Source organism: Paralichthys olivaceus, chromosome 23 (genome assembly GCF_024713975.1).
Source record: "Paralichthys olivaceus isolate ysfri-2021 chromosome 23, ASM2471397v2, whole genome shotgun sequence".
Lineage (NCBI taxonomy): Eukaryota > Metazoa > Chordata > Actinopteri > Pleuronectiformes > Paralichthyidae > Paralichthys > Paralichthys olivaceus.
The window spans coordinates 4,913,911-4,935,400 of NC_091115.1; the positions used below are offsets into that span (position 1 = coordinate 4,913,911).

The window sequence follows — 21,490 nt, forward strand, 5'->3', positions numbered from 1 at the left end:
GCTTATGTTCAGTAAGAATGTAAAAGATTGTGTTGCAGATTAAAGCGTCTTTAAATATAAGTTCAGCCTCTGTGAGCTGCACTGAACCGCTGCAGGAGAGAGTTTGGACTTTGTGCACATAAATGGTCATGACATTTTACGACAGGAGTTGTGCACTGTGAGTCACTGTGTGTGTGTGTGTGTGAGAGAGAGAGAGAGAGAGAGAGAAATATGTTCTGCTCTGCTGCTGAAAAACTGTTTACACGCTGAAGCTTAATGTTTCTGTGATGACGACTGTGTCACAGTTCAGGAGCGTTTATGTATATACTGTGTGTGTGTGTGTGTGTGTGTGTGTGCTCAGGACAGTAGAGGGGATGGATAGTTTGAATTTATCAATTCATTTGAAACATAACAGCTTTTTAAATGTGACGTTTGCTTCTTTTCTCTGTTTTATAAAAGGCCTTTTTCTCTACTATCTATAAAATCTGTTGACTGAGAGATAACGAGATTAAACAATAAAGAGATGATTCAATAAAAGCCTCGGTCTGACTCCCACCCAGGCAGCGTTTACCTCCAGGAGTAGAGCTGTAGGCTTGTGTGTGTGTGCAACGTTCCTGAGACACAAACTGACACATTTTTATTAAATCGATTATAAAAACTTGATCATGTTATTAAAAATAAGATGGAAATAAAAAAATGGAAATATTTCAAGTTTTTTAAAATTTGCAGATGATGTGTTATGTGAAAAAAACATGACCATTAGTGAATTGATAAAAAGTTAATCCAACAATAATCTAGATGATCAATTAGGTGCATTTTCTTGTCTCTAACCCTTGATTGAAACAATTAAACTTTATTGATTAAAAACAATCTGCATTAAAAATAGTTAAGCTCTGAAATCAACTGACTGAGCTACAGCTGCTTTTTATGAGGTGAGAAGTCACAGCAGCTGCAGGTGGAGGCACAAACATCTTCACAAATTCCAATTAAACAGCAGAGAGGCAGGTCCCAGCATGCACCGTGTGTGTGTGTGTGTGTGTGTGTGTGTGTGTGTGTGTGTGTGTGTGTGTGTGTGTGTTCCCCCACAGATCACACACATTCAAGCTCATCCTCTTCATCCATTCTCCATCCACACATGACACATTCATCTATTTCAGGCCCTCACCTGGTTCCTCGTGCACTCAGCTGCAGCCGTGCACGCGAGCACTGCGCATGCACGTGTGCCCCCCCCCCCCCCCCCCCCCCCCCCCAGTGTAATGCAGAAAGTTTGAGGAGACAATGAATGTGACTTCTCACAGATTCATAACAAAGGCCTGTTGGAGCTGTGTGTCCTCCACACCCAGCCTGCACTGAGGGTCTGCACGTCAAGAGACACACACTGCCACAGGAAGTCGTGAGTGCGGGGATTTCAAAATAAAAGCATCAAAGAGGCCTCAGGGTATATGTGAGCTACAAGATCATAATCTGATATTAAGACGACAATCATGTAAAGCATGTGTGTGGTTTTGATCATTAGTAAATCATTAGGTAAATAATGGCTCCTGCTTTATTACCCAGTCACGTCACCCAGAGTGATGATTTCATTTCTATATTTTTGTGCTGGATTTGGTCATTTTTGTATTTTTATTTTTATACCCACGAGTCTGAAATCATGCTTAACTAACTAAAGTATGGTTTTGTGCCTACATTAGTATTCTTAAATAAAAATAAAAAGTCTGAGGTCCAGTATTACACCATTATAGAAATACTATTTAACACTATACTCAAAGGGAGAGGTTATTTGGTGCTGGTCGCCATGGGGCCCACAGCAGATTTTTCTGGTCTTGCTTTTGAAATACATCTTTGAAAAAGTCTCTAATTCAACCAACATTTCTACATATTTTAAACAATCTGATCATATTTGCAATGATAATAACTCTTCTTGAGTTAATTCATTCAGTTTATCAATGACCACAATAAATTTGATCCAGAACAATAAAGAACCAAGATAATAAATGTATAGATGAACAGCTTATTACTCCAACCCTTCATACACACACTTCATTTTATTTTCAACCCTTTAAGTTGTGCAGCTTGGCCAATACTATTAAAACTTTTATATTCTATTTATCTTTACTTTCATGATTCCACAGCTTCTGAAGTTTCTTTAATTCAAACCGCATCTTGGTCACAGACCGTCAGTGAAGGCTCCAGCACATCCGGAAATGGCAGCTCTTGTTGTGAAAGCAGTAACCGGAACTCGGTGACCTGATGGGGTCCAGCCTGACACGTGTCTCCTCTCCCTCAGTGCGGTTCCTCCCGGTGCAGGTGACGAGTGCAGCGGGACCGAGGAGCTTCTCACAGCGGGGAACAGGCGCTCAGCTCCAGCCTGTCTTCAGCAGGAGCTTCGGTCCAGTCTGCAGGTTCCGCTCGCACAAAGAAGGAGTTTGTGTTTTTCTCTTCTTTCTGCTTTTTCTCCTCCTCGGTTCACTTCGCTCTTTCTCTGCGGAGCCCCCGGTCGGTTCCTCCCCCCTCTCCAGCAGCTCGGCTCTCCGCTGAGGTTACGCCGGCGAGCAGCGCGCGTCAGCCGGGACAGCGCCGGAGGAGGAGCCGGAGCCGGAGCCGCCGAGCGGACGGAGGTTAGCGGGCACCGGGGGAGCACCGTGCACAGGCGGCGGCAGCATGCAGTGACAGGGATGCTCTCCCCCCGCAGACACTGAGGGACGGAGCTGCTTGTGGAGCTGGAGGATTTATGGGAGATATTTGACGGATTTCCCCCGTCGTTGCAAACTTGTGTCCGGGATGGGGAAGGAGCAGGAGCTGCTGGAAGCTGCCCGGACCGGGAACGTCGTCCTGGTGGAGAAACTGTTGAGTGGGAGGAAGGGGATCCTGGGGTCCGGGTCCGGCTCCATCCCCCTGCCCAACCTGCTCAGGTAAGAGAGAGAGAGAGAGTGTGTGTGTGTGTGTGTGTGTGTGTGTGTGTGTGTGTGTGTGTGTGTGTGTGTTGTGGAACAGTCACATTATGGGAGCTTGGTTTTAAGAATAGGTTAAGTTAAGGTTAGGGTTAAGTTGTAACTATGGTTAGTTTAGGTTATGGCTAAGGTTAGGCTAATGTTTAGGTTAGGGTTATGTTAAGGTTATGTTAAGTTTAGGTTTAAGTTAAGGTTAGGTTAGGATTAGGGTTTAGGCAAAGTTTAGGGATAAGTTAAGGTTCTGGTTAGGTTAAGTTTAGGGTTAAGCAAGTAGTAACTATAGTTAAAGTTTGGGTTAGGTTTCTGTTATCGCTAAGGTTAGGCTTAGGTTAAGGTCAGGGTTTAGCTCAAGGTTTAGGCAAGAAGATGCTATGGTTATGGTTAGAGTGTGTGTATGTGTGTGTGTGTGTGTGTGTGTGTGTGTGTGTGTGTGGCGTCATCATATAGATCAATGCACCAGAGATGAAACTACTTCTCCAATCACAGCTTCACCTTCCTCAGCTGCAGCCTCGACTGTGCACTATAGAAACAGACTGACAGTATATATACACTAATATATATATATATATATATATTTATATATATATATTTATATACACACAGCTCTGTATCAGCAGGACAGGGTTTCCATACTTTGTCCCTGAGATCAAATAGTTTTGCAACACGACACAGGACAGAAGAGAAAGCAGAGGAAGTGTGTTATGAAACTTCAAGAGCTGTGTGAGGCAGAGTTCTTCATTTGAAGGAGAGGAATGCTGCAGGCCAACATACGTTCTAATCTGCAGCCGGCACATACCTCAGATAGGTCCTGTTATTATGGGACAGTGTAACAGGGGTCGTCATCTCCCGCCGCCCTGTGTGGTTGCCAGGTTTGGTTTGTGGGGGGAGCGTCTGCAGGCTGAGCACAAAAAGAACAGTCAGTACCGTCATGCCTCCACCTGACAGCTGTCATGACGCTGCTTTCACGAACATGCCGATGAACCGGTGGGACGCTTGAATGATGGAAAATAAAGTCCAGTGTCATTTTTCACTTCTCTGCCCCAAATATCCACATATTCCTTTTCTTGAGTAGCAGTAGTAGCAGCCTGGGTGGATTTTTGTCTTGCCCTTCATTTGTGGCGTTGGAGAAGCTCAGTCCTCCTGGGGGAGGCTGGAAATGTCCCTGTTGGGAGCTAAACCGGCCTTTTTATTATTTGACAGAAGACAAACAGGGATTTCTTGCTGAGGTGACCTGGCGTTGATTCAAGCATCTGCAGCTTGAATGTGAAAATCGCTCGTTTCTTTCCAAAGCACAGGGACGAGAGCGAGGTGTTGTTTGTGTGTGTCGTCAGGTCACTGCCGCTGATCAAATCACTATTATACTTTTTGTGGAATTTGCTAATGACGACTAATGTTGCTATTGCAGGTTAATGACCTGCTTGAAGCTTCCTTTTGTTTCCCAACTGGAGCCACACCAGGCTTCTGTCTTCATGCGAGAACAACTGCTGGGGGTGTTATTGCCCCCCCTCCTCCCGCCCCTGCAGCCTCTCCCTCCCTCCCTCCCTCCCTCCCTCCCTCCCTGTGCCGAGGCCGAGCCAGGTGATGAGGAGATCAAAAGCGAGGGTGTACCGGGAGGAGTACCGCCTCGGGGCCCTTCGTGCACTGTACCTCACAGACCGGGCTGAGGTCTCACGGCGAGAGGCGGGGGGGAGCCAGAGGTTCTCACACACTCTGGGAAACCACAGGGGTCTGGGGACTCCTGCAGGGGCCTTAAAGGGCAAGAAGCCAACTTGTTGAAAACAAAGACAGCGTGATTTAAACTCTGGGTAAATCATGGGCGGTTGGCTCCGGGGGGATGTGTTTAAAATGCAGCTTCTGATCCGAGGCTTCACTCAGAGGAAGCGACAGCAGCTGTGATTAATGCTTGTTTGGCTTTGGACGGGCTGATAATAGTTTCACTCATCTCTAACAAAGTTCACTTCCGTTTGCAATGTGGTCAAGAGCAGGCGTCTCTGTTGTTTGTGGTTTCGCTGCCGTGGTTTATTCTCATTGTGTGTTTCTGTTTTCTGGACGTTTGTTTCCTCTGTGATAATAAATCGGTTGAGATGAGGAATCACTGAAGTCGCTCACACGCTGATGTTCTGCTGTTGGTTCCAATGAAAATCTTTATGAGAGCAGAAGTGGTTTTGTCACAGTAGATGTTACTGATTTTTATTGCTGCTGGCGTCGTTTCACTTTGATCAGTTTGAACTCGTGAAAACGTTCATGGTCCCCAGAGGAAGAATCCTACTGATGCTCTGATGTTTCCTCTGTAAAGTTCACATCTTTGATTCTGACTGAAATGTCTCAACAACTGTTGGATGAGCTGCTGTGACATTCCTGTTCACCTCAGGATGAATTCTAATAACCTTTTTTTTGACGCTCTCTCTTTTCCTCTTGCTCCATCGTCTGGTCAAGTTTTTAATTTAGTTTTTACTTCTGCATATCTAACGTGGAGCATTGCTGTTGAACTTACTCGATCTGATCCAGTGAGGAGTCAGTGAAGCTGCTGTTTTATGGTAAAAAAAGTTACTTTAAACTTGATTAAAATGAGTGTGTGGTCTTAATTACATTCTGATAATGTTTGTGCTTCACCAGATGAGTTTGTGTTGATAAAAACCACTCGTTCAGAAATAATAAACTCGGCTCATTACTGTGTGTATCTCATCTCCCACATTGTGAACCTGTAAACATCGCTACACGTTGTGTTTGCTTAGTGAATCAGGATGAATCAGTGTAATATGTTGAAGGACAAGCGATTATTTACAGAACGGCGAAATTTACGTGGAGCTTAAACTATGACACCGAGTTGCATTGTGGGTAAAATGTCAGAGGGAAAGTGCAGCGCTGCGATCAATACGCTGTAGTCCAAGAAACAGAAACAGAACAAAACGCCACGAGCAGACACGGAGGGCAAAGTTGAGGTTAGTCAGATGCATTGTGGGTGGAAATATCGCTGGTGTTTGGCGTTGTGTCGTTGTCAGTGAGTTATGTCTACTGTGTTACACACACTCGGCTTTTATTGGGTCAGGACACTGGGCCGTGAGGAGATGTCTGTAAAACAGTGGGTGGGCAAAACACACACACACACACACATACGCACACACATACGCACACATCTGTTGGAATCCCAGATGTGACCAGATGTGTGACACACCTCCTAACTGAAAGCTTTTTGTACTTTAGCAGATGAGTGAGTCAACAGAGAGGTCAGTGTGTGTGTGTGTGTGTGTTTGTGTGTGTGTGTGTGTGCACGCTTGTGTGTGTGGGGGTGGGTGTGTGTAGGCTAACGTTATGGGAATGATCTCCTGGAATCAATGCATAGTTTCCCATCTTAAGGCCTCTGAGCCATTCACAGCATTCCTAAGTCATGAGGTTCCTCTTTTCACTGAAAGAATCACACTAAACCGCCAAGTGGGACATGACCATGGACGCACACACACACACACACACACACACACACACACACACACACACACACACACACACACACACACAGTGTAGTACAGGATGTAGAGAAGACGACCCTCTCCCTGCAGTTTTGTGGTGCTCACATGAACACAGTGGAAAATCAATACTGGATGATCTCATTACTCATTAATGGGTCATATTCTCTCGTAGATGACCTGTGCTCTACATAGTGACGGGATGTTTGTCCGCCCCCACATGACCTCACTGTATATAATCAGCCCAACATGCAGCCATTAGTGTGATCGCCATGACACAGTAGCACACTGGGACACGCCTCGTTTCCCTAAACGAACGTATAGCTCGGCTTTAAATGTTCGAATGTTTGTCTTAGTCTCCACAAATTAAAGAGGGAGGTGTCGACTAAGAAGAATTAAATCATACAAGCAGCAGCTTCCATAGACCAGAATGCATTGCAACTCAAGCACATGCTGTGTTTTGAGTAATTAGGGATGTTTCCATTGAGATCGTGCAGATTTTGTGTTTATTTATTTATAAGAAACTGCATTTAAGATGAAGTGGTCTCATCTGGCCATTAAACCAACTCTGTGATTCTTAGTTGAGTTGTGGAGTTTTAATGAAGAGTCAGCTCTTATCACATCCTCTCTTTGCTTATGTTCCTACATTTCTATCTTCGCCCACTTAAACTTATTTGCAATGTTTCAGCTTCGTGATTCCGCTCGGTCGTCTTTATCAGGTCTGACGCCAATGAAAATTGCAAATGAAGTCAGGTTAATGGAAATGTTTAACGTCCTGCTGATGAAAACATAACATAGCATCTGCATGTGGATTTTCCTTTACACACACACACATATTGTAATATCGACAGTGAGGATGAGTTTGTGATGACAGCCTGTCATCCTACATATCGTGTATATGATGATTCTATGTGCGGTGTGTCATAGAGGAAATGAGGATATATAAATGCTCCATGTGTTACAGCACAGTGATGGAGTGACGGGGATTGAAAGCTGATACACTCAAGGGGGAATGAGTCATGATTCAGGAGATGACGGCCAATTCCTCTTCCCCACCTCGTTCAATAATGTGCAGGGGGAAGCCCATCTTGTCTCTCTCTCTCTCTCTCTCTGTGTGTGTGTGTGTGTGGAGCTGGGTGTGTTTACCTCCGTCCTCTGCACACAAACAACCTTCAAGTGGAATGAAGTGACTCCCAGTGGAGACACACGCTCCTGTTTGGTCTCCCTGATTTAATTGGCATCCTCACAGGCGTTTATTTCCTGAAGTCTTCCCTCGCTCATGTTGGAGTCTTTAAGCCGCTATGTATCTTCGTAGCTCACAGCATGGGGCTCTGTGTGTGTGTGTGTGTGTGTGTGTGTGTGTGTGTGTGTGTGTGTGTGTGTGTGTGTTTATGTCTCTGTCAGTTTATTTTTTCTCAAGTTGCTTTGAGTTCGCAGCGATGGTGAAAACCTGGTTTGCACTGTGGTGCAGGAAAGCTAAAGTGGGTCAGACTGCAGGTCATGTTAAGATGAACAAACACAGCAGCATCTGTGTGTCAGCTATTTTTGTGCAGATGGGATTTACAGTCACCTGTGCTCAGATTGTGCAGCTCAATTTTGGTATTTAAGTCTCACGAGGGGCGAGTGATAGGTATGAAATGTGGAGCCGACTACTGTGGTTTATATCTCAATAGAGACTTTTATTTTTGATATTCTCGACCTGAAACCACAGCTTGACTATTCCATTAGCCATTGGACAGAAAGTTAAAAAAAAAAAAAAAATTTCAGTCATTTTTTTTCAAGCAAAACCGGTTCCAGCTTCTCAAAAGTGAATATTTGATGCTTTTCTTTATCTCTTTTGAAAGTGAATGGAAACCAGTGGGTCGGGTGGAACGAGTGATTTGGGTCTGTACACACTGAACGGGTGCTCTGATATTGTATCTGCATAGAACAATGATCGATTTGTTTGTTTAGACGAATGTGAGTCGTACTTCATCATTAGTGAAATAAAATATCTGGGACCTTTGTTGTTTTTTGTGGAGTTGCTTTATGTGCAGTTTATGATTCATTCAGGGAAACTTGCATGTTGTGTTTTCTTTAGTTTGGGTTTAACTGTGGCGTCAGGGCTTCGAGTTTGTCTGGAGCCAGACTGATCGAGAGAGGGAAGGTGTGAAAGTGTGTGTGTGTGTGTGTGTGAGAGAGATCAAACTCAGAGGGTTCTTACATCTCCATTAGGGTCTGGGCCAAAGCTCTGCTGCAGCATTCTGCCAAGAAAATGAGACCTCCACACTTGCCAAGACACACACACACACACACACACAAACACACACACACACACACACACACAAACACACACTAATCCTCCCTCTTTATTCCTCCCTCCAATCTAAATCTTTGTTTTTTGTCTGAGTCTGAAATCTCTTCTCGTCCTCTCTGTCTCAGTCCATCTGGTGCCCTGGATTCTCTGTCAATACCTCTCTGGCTTCCTCTCCATCACTTCACTCCATCATCTCTCTCCTCTCTCCGCTCCTCTCCAAGAGACAAACGCTCCATGCTCCCCACTGTGGCTCTTTATCCCTTATTCCTCCCTCTGCTCCCTTACGTCTACTCTGTCTCCCTCCCTGTATCTCGCTCGGTCGGCCTCTCTCACTCACATCTCATCTGTTATCACCATGTGGGAGCATCTTTTACCCATCATGCCTCTCGGCGCGACATTGGTGTTGGTTGACGGTGGCAAATGTGGAATTCGGAGAATCCAGAGCTCTTCTGAGAACCGCTCTCCCCCAACCTTCACAACCACAACCTGAGATTTATCATCACTGTCCGTGTCTACAGCGAGGAGAGAAATATGACGGTGGTGGAATCCTAGGAAAGGAAGTGATGGAATGCTTAAAGAAAAAATGTGGCGTCCAGTTAAATGTCAACACAAATAAAGATGTTTTAAGTATAAACAAGTTCAGAACTGATATGGAGCTTAAAGACTTGTGTGGTCGGAGATGCTTTTTTTTTAAACGATGACGTATTAATATTGAGGTGGTTGAATACATTTGAGTAGATTACTATCTTCAAAGCTGCATTTTACTGCACGTTGTAACATACAACACAATCGAGCCGTTGTTTTAGAGCAATGAAGAGAGCTATGACTAACGAACAACGTTGTTCACGGTGTTAATGTGCTGAGTCCATCACCAGGAGACTGTTGCAGGGAACGACCACGTCGTCCCCATTCTTCAGCTTCAACACAAGTAGATTTTACCCACTTCCTGTTCTGGCCATGTTGCATCTGCCGTCGAGGAGGCAAACGTGTTGATGCTGAGTGGAGGAGACACGGAGGCAACATGCAGCCAGAGGACGGAGGAGAGGTGTGTCGTCCAGTCTGTCACACTAATCTACAAGGCTGTGACCCCCCCACACACACACACACACACACACACACACACACACACACACACACACACACACACACACACACACACACACACACACACACACACATTCCACCCTGCTCCCTGCTCTGTGAGAGATGGTTGTAGTTAATAAAGAGCAGCGTTTGAAGTAGATAAGATGTGGAGAGAAGTGGGCCAGAAATGCTAATGTCATTATTTGGTCGTGGCAGGGGCTACGCTGCGAGGCGGTGGATGTCATGCATATAAGTGTGTGTGTGTGTGTGTGTGTGTGTGTGTGTGTGTGTGTGTGTGTGTGTTCGAGGGTTCGGACTCTTTTGAAGTCAGATCCTGATACTGTTTGAATTAAACTGACAGGACAGTGTTTTGTACCTATGCTCAGTTTCTCTCAGAGGAACTTAGTTTTAACAAATTTCACGTCCGGTCACATAGAACATGAGCCACTTAACGACGACTACTACCAATGGATGATGAAATACGTCCTGCCTCCTGCGTGCTCTATAGCGCCACCACCTTCCACAGATTTTGCTGTTTTTGCGAAAGTCTGACCTCAGAAAACGTTTGTGTCTGAAAACAGCTTTGGTGGAAGGAGGAGAAATCAGCGCAGATCCATTTTTTTTTGTTGTTGTTGGATTTCTTCACGGATCATGATGAAAAAAACTCCAGTGTATTTCTCCACCAGAGATAGTGGAGAAATTTCAACCGTATTGCACTGCAGTGTCACAGTCATTGATGAAAAGGCTCCAGAAACACTTTCATCTTCAGTCTGTGAAAATGCGGAGTTTTCCTCAATTATGCAGCACACACACACGCACACACACACACACACTAATCACCTCAGATTTGTGTGTGCGACTGAACCCCCTGCTTGTCACTAAGAGACTCTGAATATTAAAAGCACATTGTGTGTTTCCCTGACGTACAACATGGCTGTTTACAGGTGTTTTGTGTAACAATGACACAGTCTTTACCTGAGTGAGTAATGGAGCTGAGGGCTGAGTTCATTGTGTGTGTGTGTGTGTGTGTGTGTGTGTGTGTGTGTGTGTGTGTGTGTGTGTGTGTGTGTGTGTGTGTGTGTGTGTGTGTGTGTGTGTGTGTGTGTGTGACGCCCTCTTTAATTCCACACTCGTCTTATTTTCCTTGGTGCTGACAGTGAGGGAGTGCGTGCAATGCAACCAAGAAGTGAATTACCTCGAGCTGACAGCCTCCCGCGGGACGCACGTTTCCCAGCAGGCACTGCCAGCAGATTGCCTCCTGTTGTCTCCTTCTCTCACTAACTGTCTCGTGCACACTGAGTATATAAGAAGTGCCACGGGCCTGTAGATGCAGCTCCACGATGAGGATGTATGGGTGTAATGTATTGAGAGAGAAGTTTACTCTCCACGGCCGCTGACACAGAGCTCACATAACTCAGACCTGCAGGATTTAGTGATGCAGCAGTTACTCAGACGAGCTTATTTAAATTCATGTCTCTACTCTCCATTATTAAATCTGATGGTTATGTAACACAATCACCTTATTTTGGGCTAAATCGTCTACAAGCTTTATTTTAACCTTCAGAGTCGACTATATTATGACTGAATATCAGAGATCATTATCAAGAATGTTGAGATTATTAAACGTATAATATGTAGTATAAGTAAAAGCTGTTGTTACCAGAAGTATTACACTCCCAATATTTAAAAAAAGAAATATCTTTATCTCTAAAATATGTTATTTTTCATCACTATGGTTTTCATGACATGATTAAACCACAGTTCTGTGCAAATACAAATGTTTACCTGAAGATTTGAAAAGTAATATGTATAACACGGCTTCACCTTCACCTAGTGGAAAAAGACTTTCAGAAGTTTATTGAAGAGTTCGACCAGTAAACTCAAAAAGTTTATATTACTTTCTGAATGGAAGAGAAAAACCTAAAAGCTAAATATCTCAGACCCTAAACCGCTCTAAATGCAGATGGTGCCTCATCCGGCGCCACAATTCCGCCCTGTTCCCCCGTTACGTTTCTAACTCCATCACCGGTGTACTCCATCTTCACCATAATGAGCCACAATAAGTCTGCCTCGCCGTCACCTCACTTCTCGGTTCTGGCCAGAGCGAGCTCTGTGATGAATGAGTCTTTTTAAGAAAACGGTATCAAATATTCATCCGCCTCCAAACTCCTGAATGAAGAAGTGAGAATTTATCATTCATGAAGGGCTCATTTTACTTTCCCCTTCTCCCAAATTCAGAATTCACTTGTCCTCGAACGTGCGGCGAGGCTCAGGAAGCAGCCGGGTGTGACTTATCCCGCAGATTGTTTTCTGCGTGATGGTTAAGTTGGAGATTACTTTGACTGATGGGAAGAAAAATCAGTATCTGGAAGTGCTTTTTTTTGGTCTTGATTAGAATTTGCTGCATTATTTCCATATTAAGACTGGAGAAACAGAGGGAGAGAAAAATGACATTCTTTTCTATTTTTCCTCTTTTCCTGCTGCTCTTTGAACTCTTTGTTTCAAACTGTAAGTGGCAGCCTCCCTCCCCCCCTTTGTCGATAAATAGAGGAGTAGGACGGAAGCAGGAAGAGACGTCAGGTGGAAGAATTGTGGAGGAATAATGAGTGTGTTTGTGTGCGATGGGGGGAGGAGAAGGAGTGATGGAAAAGGTCTGAAGGTGAGTGTGAAGGTGTTGTGTGTCTGCGGCTCCGGGCTGTGCAAGATGCACGTTCACACACCTGGCAACCCCCGAGGGACAGGTCTGCAAATTAGAGATCTAACCCTTCTCTCACCCCTGCTCCCTCTTTTTCCTCCTTCACCTCCTAGCAACCATCTTTTATTGGCGATGGGGCCGATGCATTGAATTTCCGTTATGATTTTGTTTCCCGGCAACTCAGATGCCCCCCCCCCCCAGAAGTACAAAATAAGCATTTCTACAAATCTGACCCTCATTTGAGGACGTTCCTTTCCGTCTTCACCACTCGTCCCTCGTTGTCTGTCTCTGACTCACCCTCGATGTGTGACTGGGAGACACTGGAGCTCTGCTGAGTAAGCACCGTTGAATCTTGAACTGGTTAACACAGCCGACCCCCTGCAGACTTCAACCTACGCACCCAGCAGCTTATTTGCATTTGTGTGATGTGTGTTTGCATGGATCTGTCTTTTGTCTTGTCCTTCAGTGTCTTTCAGTCTTTCTTTCGTCTTCTTGTCTCTTTTTTCCCCCTCATTGAATGTTTGCTCACTTGTATTTCTTTGTCTCTTTGTCTGTATCTGGATGTGTGTGTGTGTGTGTGTGTGTGTGTGTGTGTGTGTGTGTGCACGCTCCCTGTCTGTCTTCCTGGCATCTGCACACCGCCAAAATGATTTTTATAGCTTCTCCCCTGCGTTTCCGCCCCCACACCCCCGTGTTGTTCTGTCTCTTTATTTTGAAGTGGATGACTAAATGAATCTCTTTGTCTTGCACTGTAGTGTAACCCGCTAATCAGGCCATTCTCTGATTACACGCTTCACGCTAATCACGCCTGTGTCTCGCTGCGTGCGTGCGTGTGCCGCGCCTTTGTGTTGGCGTGCATGTTTGTGTCATTGTGTCTGGTGTAACAGCGAGGGGCATTTGTTGACACTAAGCCTTGTGTCACCATCTCATTGCTCAGTGAGACGTTCAGGTGCAAGAATTGAATTTGGCGACGCCCGAGTTCAGATAAGATGTATTTACTGCAACTTCCTGCTGCGTTGCCTTTTTGTTACCTGCCTGTAGCTGCGTCCAGGAATGTGTGTTTGTGCGCCTGCAGGGAGAAAGAGCGATGGCGGGTTTGGAGGAGAGAGATGGGGGTATAGCAGGCGTGGTGGCAGTGATGAAGAGGAGGAGGAGGAAGGATGTGAGAGGGATTTGGGGGGGTGTATAGAGGGGAAAACCAATTACGGTCCAGATAACAGGCAGGCTATGGATTTTCTACCAGGTCACTTCTGCAGCTCTTTCAATCCGTTTCCTTTTTTCCCCTCCCTCTCTTTCTGTCTATTTCTGTCTCCATCCCTGTACCAAATGTAAATTCCAGTTCAGAAAGAGCTTCATTGACACGATGCAGAGTCCCATGGTCTAGATTCTATACTAAGTCTTTGTTTTTGGTTCTGTGTGTTCTGATTAACTACAGAAAATCCTGTTGAAACGTGTCAGAAAACAGAGACTGACATTTTGTCGATATGCCCCCTGCCTCTGTGAGTGTGTCTTTGTGTGTGTGAGGGTGACACTGTGACAGACAGACAGTCGCATTATCTAATCTGCATCGTCATGTTGCCTTTCGACCACGGGCGTCCTGATGCTCGAATGATCCGGGCGAACACCACATGGGCACAAATGCCCCGAGCAGCAAGTCCTCGACACGACTCCTGTCTGATACTTCGTCTCTGCCATTCCGATCAAAGAAGGCCCAAACAGAAAAAAGTCCTAAATGTTTAAACTGCCGGTGGTTGTGGCAAGTGTACCAGCACTTTGAAAATTAGTGTAACAAGCTTGTGGGCTTGCTATCATTTCCTGTCACCATATTAGAGGCAAAGTTTGTACTCAAGGTTAAAAGTTTTTTTTTTTAAAGTGCTTGTTTCCTGTTACAAGGTGCAATTAGCAGAATTGTTTTGGCTTTAACTTAACCAGGTTCAATGAAGCACACTAGTGCAAATCCATCACTATGACAACAACATGTTAAAGAGCGCAGTTGTTAATTGAGCCTATTTATAAAATAAATGAAGTGATTATTATTTTTGATTAGCATAAATGTGCTTAATGACATTTTAACAGCATAGTTGTGATTGGGCACGCTGTGGTTGTACACTGGTTTATTTATCCACCAAAATATTATCAGCATCTCTTAGAGCAGTTCAACAGCATCACAAACTAAACTGAATGACCAGAGAATGGAAGGACGGCATGTTTTACATCGTGGCTTTGGGTGCGTACGTGTTTGTGCATGTGTGTTCACAGATTTACAACAGATTAGACAGTGACTCATCATCCTCACGGTTGCCTGTCTCGTTAATGTCCATCTTTTCACCTCTATTATTGAATTTTTGTCTCTGTCTGTCTTTCTTCTTGGCAGGATTCTCCCTGTTCCTCCATCCTATCATCCAGATCTTTCTAGCTGAGTCACCGTCCTCTCTCTTTCTGTCTCAAACGTACACTTGACCTCACTGCCTTCTCGGAGTCTATCTCTGTTTTGGACCTGCACTTCTTTCTACGAACAAACACACACACACGCATTTGACTCAGCAGTGTTTACACACTTCATTTGAAACAGACCATAATGAGCAGGCGCTGCTTAAATGTTTCGGGGGGGAATGTCAATGATATTTCAGTCTGTTGAGCACATAGACGCAGAGAGAGAGAGAGGTTGACCTTCCTCTGTTTGAAAATGTTATCAAACCTTTTTCTAGCTGTCTGTCATCCCAGATAACAAAGAGACGAGTGTTGAATGAAGTGGAATCTTACAGTTTCAGCAAACTTTATATTTTAGGTTGCAGGATTTGAGATTCCACAGAGGAATGATTCACCAGATATTACATCTGTGTCTCAATTCAATGGCTGAATCCATCAGAGGCTGCATTGGAAGAAGACTGTCCGATACCGACCCTTTTAGATGTAAGCATCATGCTTCAACTCAACCAAACATACTGATGGTATACATGTTGGAAATGAAACATCATGCATTAATCTTTCTCGTCATGTCCTTCCGCACTGTTGCTAGGTGAGAGCGGTTAGAGGCGGAACTCGTGGGTGCAAATAACGGAAATCCTCTACAGACCAGGCTGTCTCCTTTCAGTTCAACCACTTCCTTCGTGGGCCTTTAGACCACATTCTGCAAAGGAGGCGCCCACTGAATTGGGACAAAGTGTTTTTATAACGTGTTGGGCAACTTCAGTGAGAGCTTGATGATGATTCACAGTCCAAGGACATGAAGATTGGTGTTCGTTCAATTGGAAAGCCTTAAAAAAATGTTTGTTTGTCTCTGTTGGACCTGTGATACGCTGGCGTCCTGTCCAGGGTGTACCCAGCTATGACCCTCGTAGGATAAACGGTAAAGATAATGGATGGATGCAACTTCTGTGTCACACTCACTACCCCAGATGTTTGACTTTTTCAGACACTTTGGTTGAATAGTTGAAAGTAAAGCAGAAACGGCAGTCGATGAGAACTTTGATGCAAAAAGCGATCACTGAATGTGCTCGTCTGACGATCAATAATTCTTAGAATTGTTGCATAATGAATATTACTGAGTTTTGTGGTAAATGGTGAAAGTTAGATGAGAAGATTGGGGCTTAGCACAAAGAGCGAGGCTAAACAACTTTGCATCACTTTGAAAGGTTTACACGAATTCAACGAGGTGTCAGTAATGATTTTTACTGTAGATTCACATGTGAAGGTTTGACAGTTGCACCATATTTAACAGGTATATGTATCAATCGCTTTTGGCTTCCAAGGCAAATTCTCTACTTAAGTTGATACGATGGGAAAGAGTAGAAGTTATCTCCGCCCCGCTGGGAGTTCAAGACTCGACATTGAGATGGAATGACATGTTCGGAGAATATATTTCTGTGCTGTAGAAACAGCTGATACTCATAGATGAGGGGAAGAGACAGTGGGGGAGGATAGAGAGATGTGTGGTCGCTGATAGACGGATGTAAAGATGACAGAATCATTATGGTAATGCTCTCTCAGTTGCTCTTTCTTTCTCTCGTTCCTAAACTAAAAATCTGAGCCGCAGATTGCAGTTTCTCCGACTCAGACAGCCATCACAGACACACTGATAGTGACTGGCATCCCGGCCATTTTCACAAATGAATGGAGCTTTCACAAATGATCTGTCATCCCCATCTCTCTTTGTCTCTCTCTCTCCCTCCCTGTCCTCCTCCAACCCTCAGACACCAACACATTCAGAAACACACACCAGTAACTACACACGTCCCAACTGTCATCCGTCACCTCCTCTCAGTGGGAGCAGTCAGACCAGATCTTTGTGCTCTGCTTGCTGAGGTGTGTTGGCCGGACGAGGGGGCATCTCACCGTCTGTTGATGGCATGGAGGGCACCTTCACGGGTACGACCGGGCACCAGCAGGTTCCACCGTGTGTGTCCCCTGACTGCTCCTGACCCGAGACTCACTGCAGGGCTGTTCACAGATCACATACAGGCACAAATGTGTCTGTCCCTCTTTCGCCGTTGCTGATTATGGGAAGTAAACAGTTCCGACACCGATATATCAGTTGATAAATGTATATTTGATATACACATGCAGCGAGACAACCCAACAACACCACATCCGACCAAAACAAACGAAATAAACTAATAAATAAACTGAAAAACAACACATCTGCCACAATCCAAAGGGCTCTCCCTCCTCTCCTCCTGCGGGGCTGACGGCCACGTGGGAGTTAAGTCACTGCTCAGCACAGGATTTTATCGATCCGTTATGGAGGAGTCCTCTCAGGCGGCCTCCCTCGCTGCCAATGAATCATCTGGGTAACTGTGTGGTGCATGAGCCTGCCTACACTGTAATAGATGAAACAATGGATGTACAGGAAGGAGGGAAGATGGAATTTTCCTTTACATTACCTCCAGCGCTCTCGGCTTCGTTCCCTCACACTGTCATGCTGATTGTGAGGAATTACTCGCTGGCAAGACAGGAACTTAACACTCATTAATTTGAGCGACAAAAGAATTGATGAGCACTGCAATTTCCCTGTTCATACCAGCAATATACTTTTGACTCTGTGGAAGACCTGAACAGGCGGCTCAGACGCTGCAGGAAGAACAAATGGGTCCTTTAATTAATTAGTGTTTTACCATTTGCACAAAAGGAAACACAATGACTGTGGAACAAAGATATTGTTTAAAGGATATAAGTCAGCGAGGACGTGATAATTCTGGAAGGAAAATCTTGACAATAAAGCACAATAAAGAGGAAAGAATGAAAAGAGAATAGAATTCAATAATTGAGGGGGGGGCTTGAATTTGAAATGAATGTGTGTCTGTAAAAACGACCCTCCTGAAGGTCATAGTGCAGCTCTGAAAATAAATGAGTATCAGTGTGTATCAGATTTCCTGGTGCTCCACAGATATCAGCCTTCGGTCCAGGCAGAAGAAATTCAAATCTCTTCTCTCTCTCTTTCTCTTCATCTCTCTCTCTCTCTCTGCTCGTTGCTCTGTGCTGCTTTTCACTCCATCTCTCCCGCCTTCTCGCTGCCTGTCACTTTGTCATCCGTGGCCCTCACACATCTGCCTGGTTGTGATAGTAGCTACCCCTGTCAACAAGAAGCAGGGGAGGGCAGCACAACGCCGAGGGGCCTGCACAGTACACACACAGACACACACACACACACACACACACACACACACACACACACACACACACACACACACACTACACAAGCCACGCAGCCTCAATTAAATTACAAATTGTGTTCCCCGGCCTGATGATTGCGGGATCGGTAAATGTTCGCCTGCTCAATGAACGCTCGGTTGCCGCCTGGAGCCGCTGAGTTAGTTAGCATGCAGGATGTTCATGGAAGGCTGAGCAGGCAAGAGGGGAGGAAGAAAGGAGGAGGAGGACGATAAGAGGAGAAAAGAAAAGAAAGGAGAGAGGGAGAGAAGGTGCGGAGTGAGCCACCGGTTTGAAATTGTAGAATCACAGCCGACCTTCACCCACAATCCTTCTCTAAACAAAACCGCTGTCAGTAATCAGAGCTGCAGGAGGTGGAGGATGATTTTCTTTCTGCACAGTCATCATTTACAATTTAAACAGAAATCATAGTAAAGTGCTGAGTCACGGTTTTATGCATCTGTATGTCTACGTGAGTCGGGGGAAGGTCACTCTTATCACTTGTCAATCTTGGCATTTCAGCACTTAGAGTTTTGGGGATCAATGCAGTCGATGCTATCAGGGTCCAAAACCGATATGACATTAAAAACAAACAAACAAGCGAGTTACACTAAACATAAATATAGATTCTAATATATTTGCCAATATATATAAATTAAGAAATTGGGCAATAATTACCACACCTTCATGACAAAGAAATGTAATCGAGGTCTGATCTTTTTTAAATAAAGAGGAAATACAAATACAAACAAATATATAGAACTTGAATCAAGGAAATAAACATAAATGCACATTTGTTCTGCATGTTAAGTTTTCACATTAATCGATCAGGGTCCTAAAATGTTATTTGATTGATATGCCACACACCGTAGCTATTGTTTGTTGGGCTTTACCAGAAACCCAGCCTGTCCTTTGAGAAAACTTTTAAACTCTTGGTTACATTGAACGACTAAGGACACGTATTTTTTTTTTGCAGTTTGCAACATTTGTAAATGATACCATCCATCTTCTGCTCAGTGTCCCTGTGAGTCTTGCTGAGTCACATTTTTTCCAGGACGGTGAGTGTGCGAGAGAGAGTGCATGTGAATGAGCATGCATTCATACCTTTGTCATTGTGTGTGTGTGTGTGTGTGTGTGTGTGTGTGTGTGTGTGTGAGAGTGTGTGTGTGAGAGAGAGAGAGAGAGAGGTCTGTTGGCATCAACTTCCTGGCCTCTTCTGAATCGGGCAGAACTAGACAAGCTGTACTGTCTCTTCTGCGTCTCCCAGACAACCGCTGGGGGTGAATCTGAGGGGTCAGAGGGGCACAGGGTGCGTGAGAGAGGGTGTGTGTGTGTGTGTGTGTGTGTGTGTTGCTGTCCCAAGGATGTTTTGCTGCTGATTCAGAGGCCAGATATAGAACAGAATACCATTCTTTTTGTATTCATCGCTGCATGTGTGGTGTGTTTGTGCTCAGTTTTTTCGGGGTTGGTCTCACATCCCCTTTGAGACATACTGTTGGATGGGTGACTACGAAATGTGGTCAAATATGTTCTTGGTCCCCAGAGGATTTATCCTATTGACTTTCCTGGTCCCCTCAACTTACTTCTTCCCTCTAGTTTCCACAGATTTTTTCCATGACACCTGTGAAAATAACACCATTAGTCTTCGTTTCCTGTGAGATTAAAGAATGATAACATTAAATAAATCATCACTGTGTTATTTTCACTGAGCCACAGCGCCCCCTGCAGCCACACGTGATGACTACTTCTGTTGGATTCCGTGTTTGAGTGGTTTTCACGTAGAGAAATCTTGTGACACACAGCTGATCGATTGATATTACCCATGATTTTCTTCTTAGTGATAAAGTGTCAACATTAGCAAAGTTGTTTTTCAGTTTTCTGCTGTGTAATCATCTTTACAGCCGCACACACCTTCGCGACTGCACGACTGTGGACTGATAGTTCTGTTCTGTTCTGAAAAAGCCGAGCTGATGAAACTAAAAGATCCCACGCTCACCGCTGAAAAACGTCCGTAAAATCAATGAGCTGCAGAGAGATGATGAACCACGTGAACCTTGAAAAACAGGAGAAATTTGATAAGATGTAGATAACAAAGAAACGATGAGTGTTTCCCTGTGTGTGTGTGTGTGTGTGTGTGTGTGTGTGTGTGTGAGTTCACTTCTTACTGCCACCAGGTGTTTGATAACACCGGCCTGTTTGCCTGAGATGGTGACACAGCAGTTATCTGTGTGTGTGTGTGTGTGTGTCTGCCGGTCACAGTACGCTGCCTAAAGCAGTAAAGCTGAGCCATGCTAACCTTCTCTGTCTGTGAGCACGCACAAACATTTATCAGACATCTCTGCACCCACTCCCATTCTCTCACTGCAGCACATTCCTACTTTAAGTCGAGAGGAATCCAACACATGCTGCAGGCGTCTGCCAGCAGAGCCATGTGCAGCAGATGGAAGTTTATCGTCTGATATCGGGAACGCTTAGATACCACACATGATGTGGCTTTGTCTTGGTCGGGGCCAAACGATCCTGAGCTGTTAATACGCTCCGGTCAGAGCTGTTTACACTCAGTCTGCAAGTTTTGACTCAGCGTGCGTCTCGATTCCCAACACGGTCGTGTTCACGTCATCAGAAATGGATGTTCTGCTGTAGCTGCTGCACTGTACGTTCTCACCAACGTTCAAAACAATCACACACTGAGTCAGCGATTCATGTCATGGAATCCAAATAGTTCAAAATGTTACTACACCTGTGATATTTGCTGTAATTAAGAATTTTAAATGCTAAGAAATTAGATTATTGTGCTGAATCACATCCTGTCACACACCAGGAGCCAGGAGGTAAACAAACAGCTGCAATTTAAATAATGCTAAAGTTCAAGTGTAAATAAGATTATAAAAATATTACTCTCAGCACAATTATAATGTAGTTTATTTTGCTGATTTCCATTTTTAAGAAACTCTTGCAAATATATAACATGCTATTTATCTTTTCTTTTCATTTTCCTCTATTGTGGAAGCATGTGTTTATTCCGTGTTCCCCATGAAAGGAGCCTGTTTAATGTTAAGCTGCTTTGACGTGTGTTTTCCTGCAGCAGGAGCAGAACAACATTTTGATTCACGACAGAAGGGAGTGAAAATCACTGAAAACCCTGTTGGACATTCAGCGTCTTGGCAGAAGTATGCACTCTCTGAGCACCATTGTAGTCTTAATTATGGCAAAGAAACTGCACTTAGGTAATTAAACATGTGATTGAGTTGATGAGAAGATTGATGCTACTCTCGTATTTGCACGTGGCATCGATCCCCTCCTCCTTAAACCCAGTAAACCAATTTTTACAAAATGTCAAACTATTCTTTGTTTGGCTTGGTTTAGTTTGATG

The 21,490-nt window shown here is 44.5% G+C and overlaps 1 protein-coding gene across 4 annotated transcripts in view; it reads left to right on the plus strand.

Annotated features, from left to right (window-relative positions):
- The first annotated feature begins 2,252 nt into the window (after window positions 1–2,252).
- The window catches only part of anks1b (ankyrin repeat and sterile alpha motif domain containing 1B), a 253,213-nt gene continuing 233,975 nt past the window's right edge, over window positions 2,253–21,490 (plus strand). For 2 of the 4 annotated variants that reach the window (XM_069519469.1, XM_069519470.1), the window contains exon 1: window positions 2,253–2,891. In XM_069519469.1, coding sequence (XP_069375570.1) covers window positions 2,761–2,891 — 131 coding nt within the window. In that variant the 5' untranslated portion in view covers window positions 2,253–2,760. The remainder of the gene's footprint in view (window positions 2,892–21,490) is intronic. The other 2 variants (XM_069519474.1, XM_069519475.1) reach the window with 1 other exon arrangement.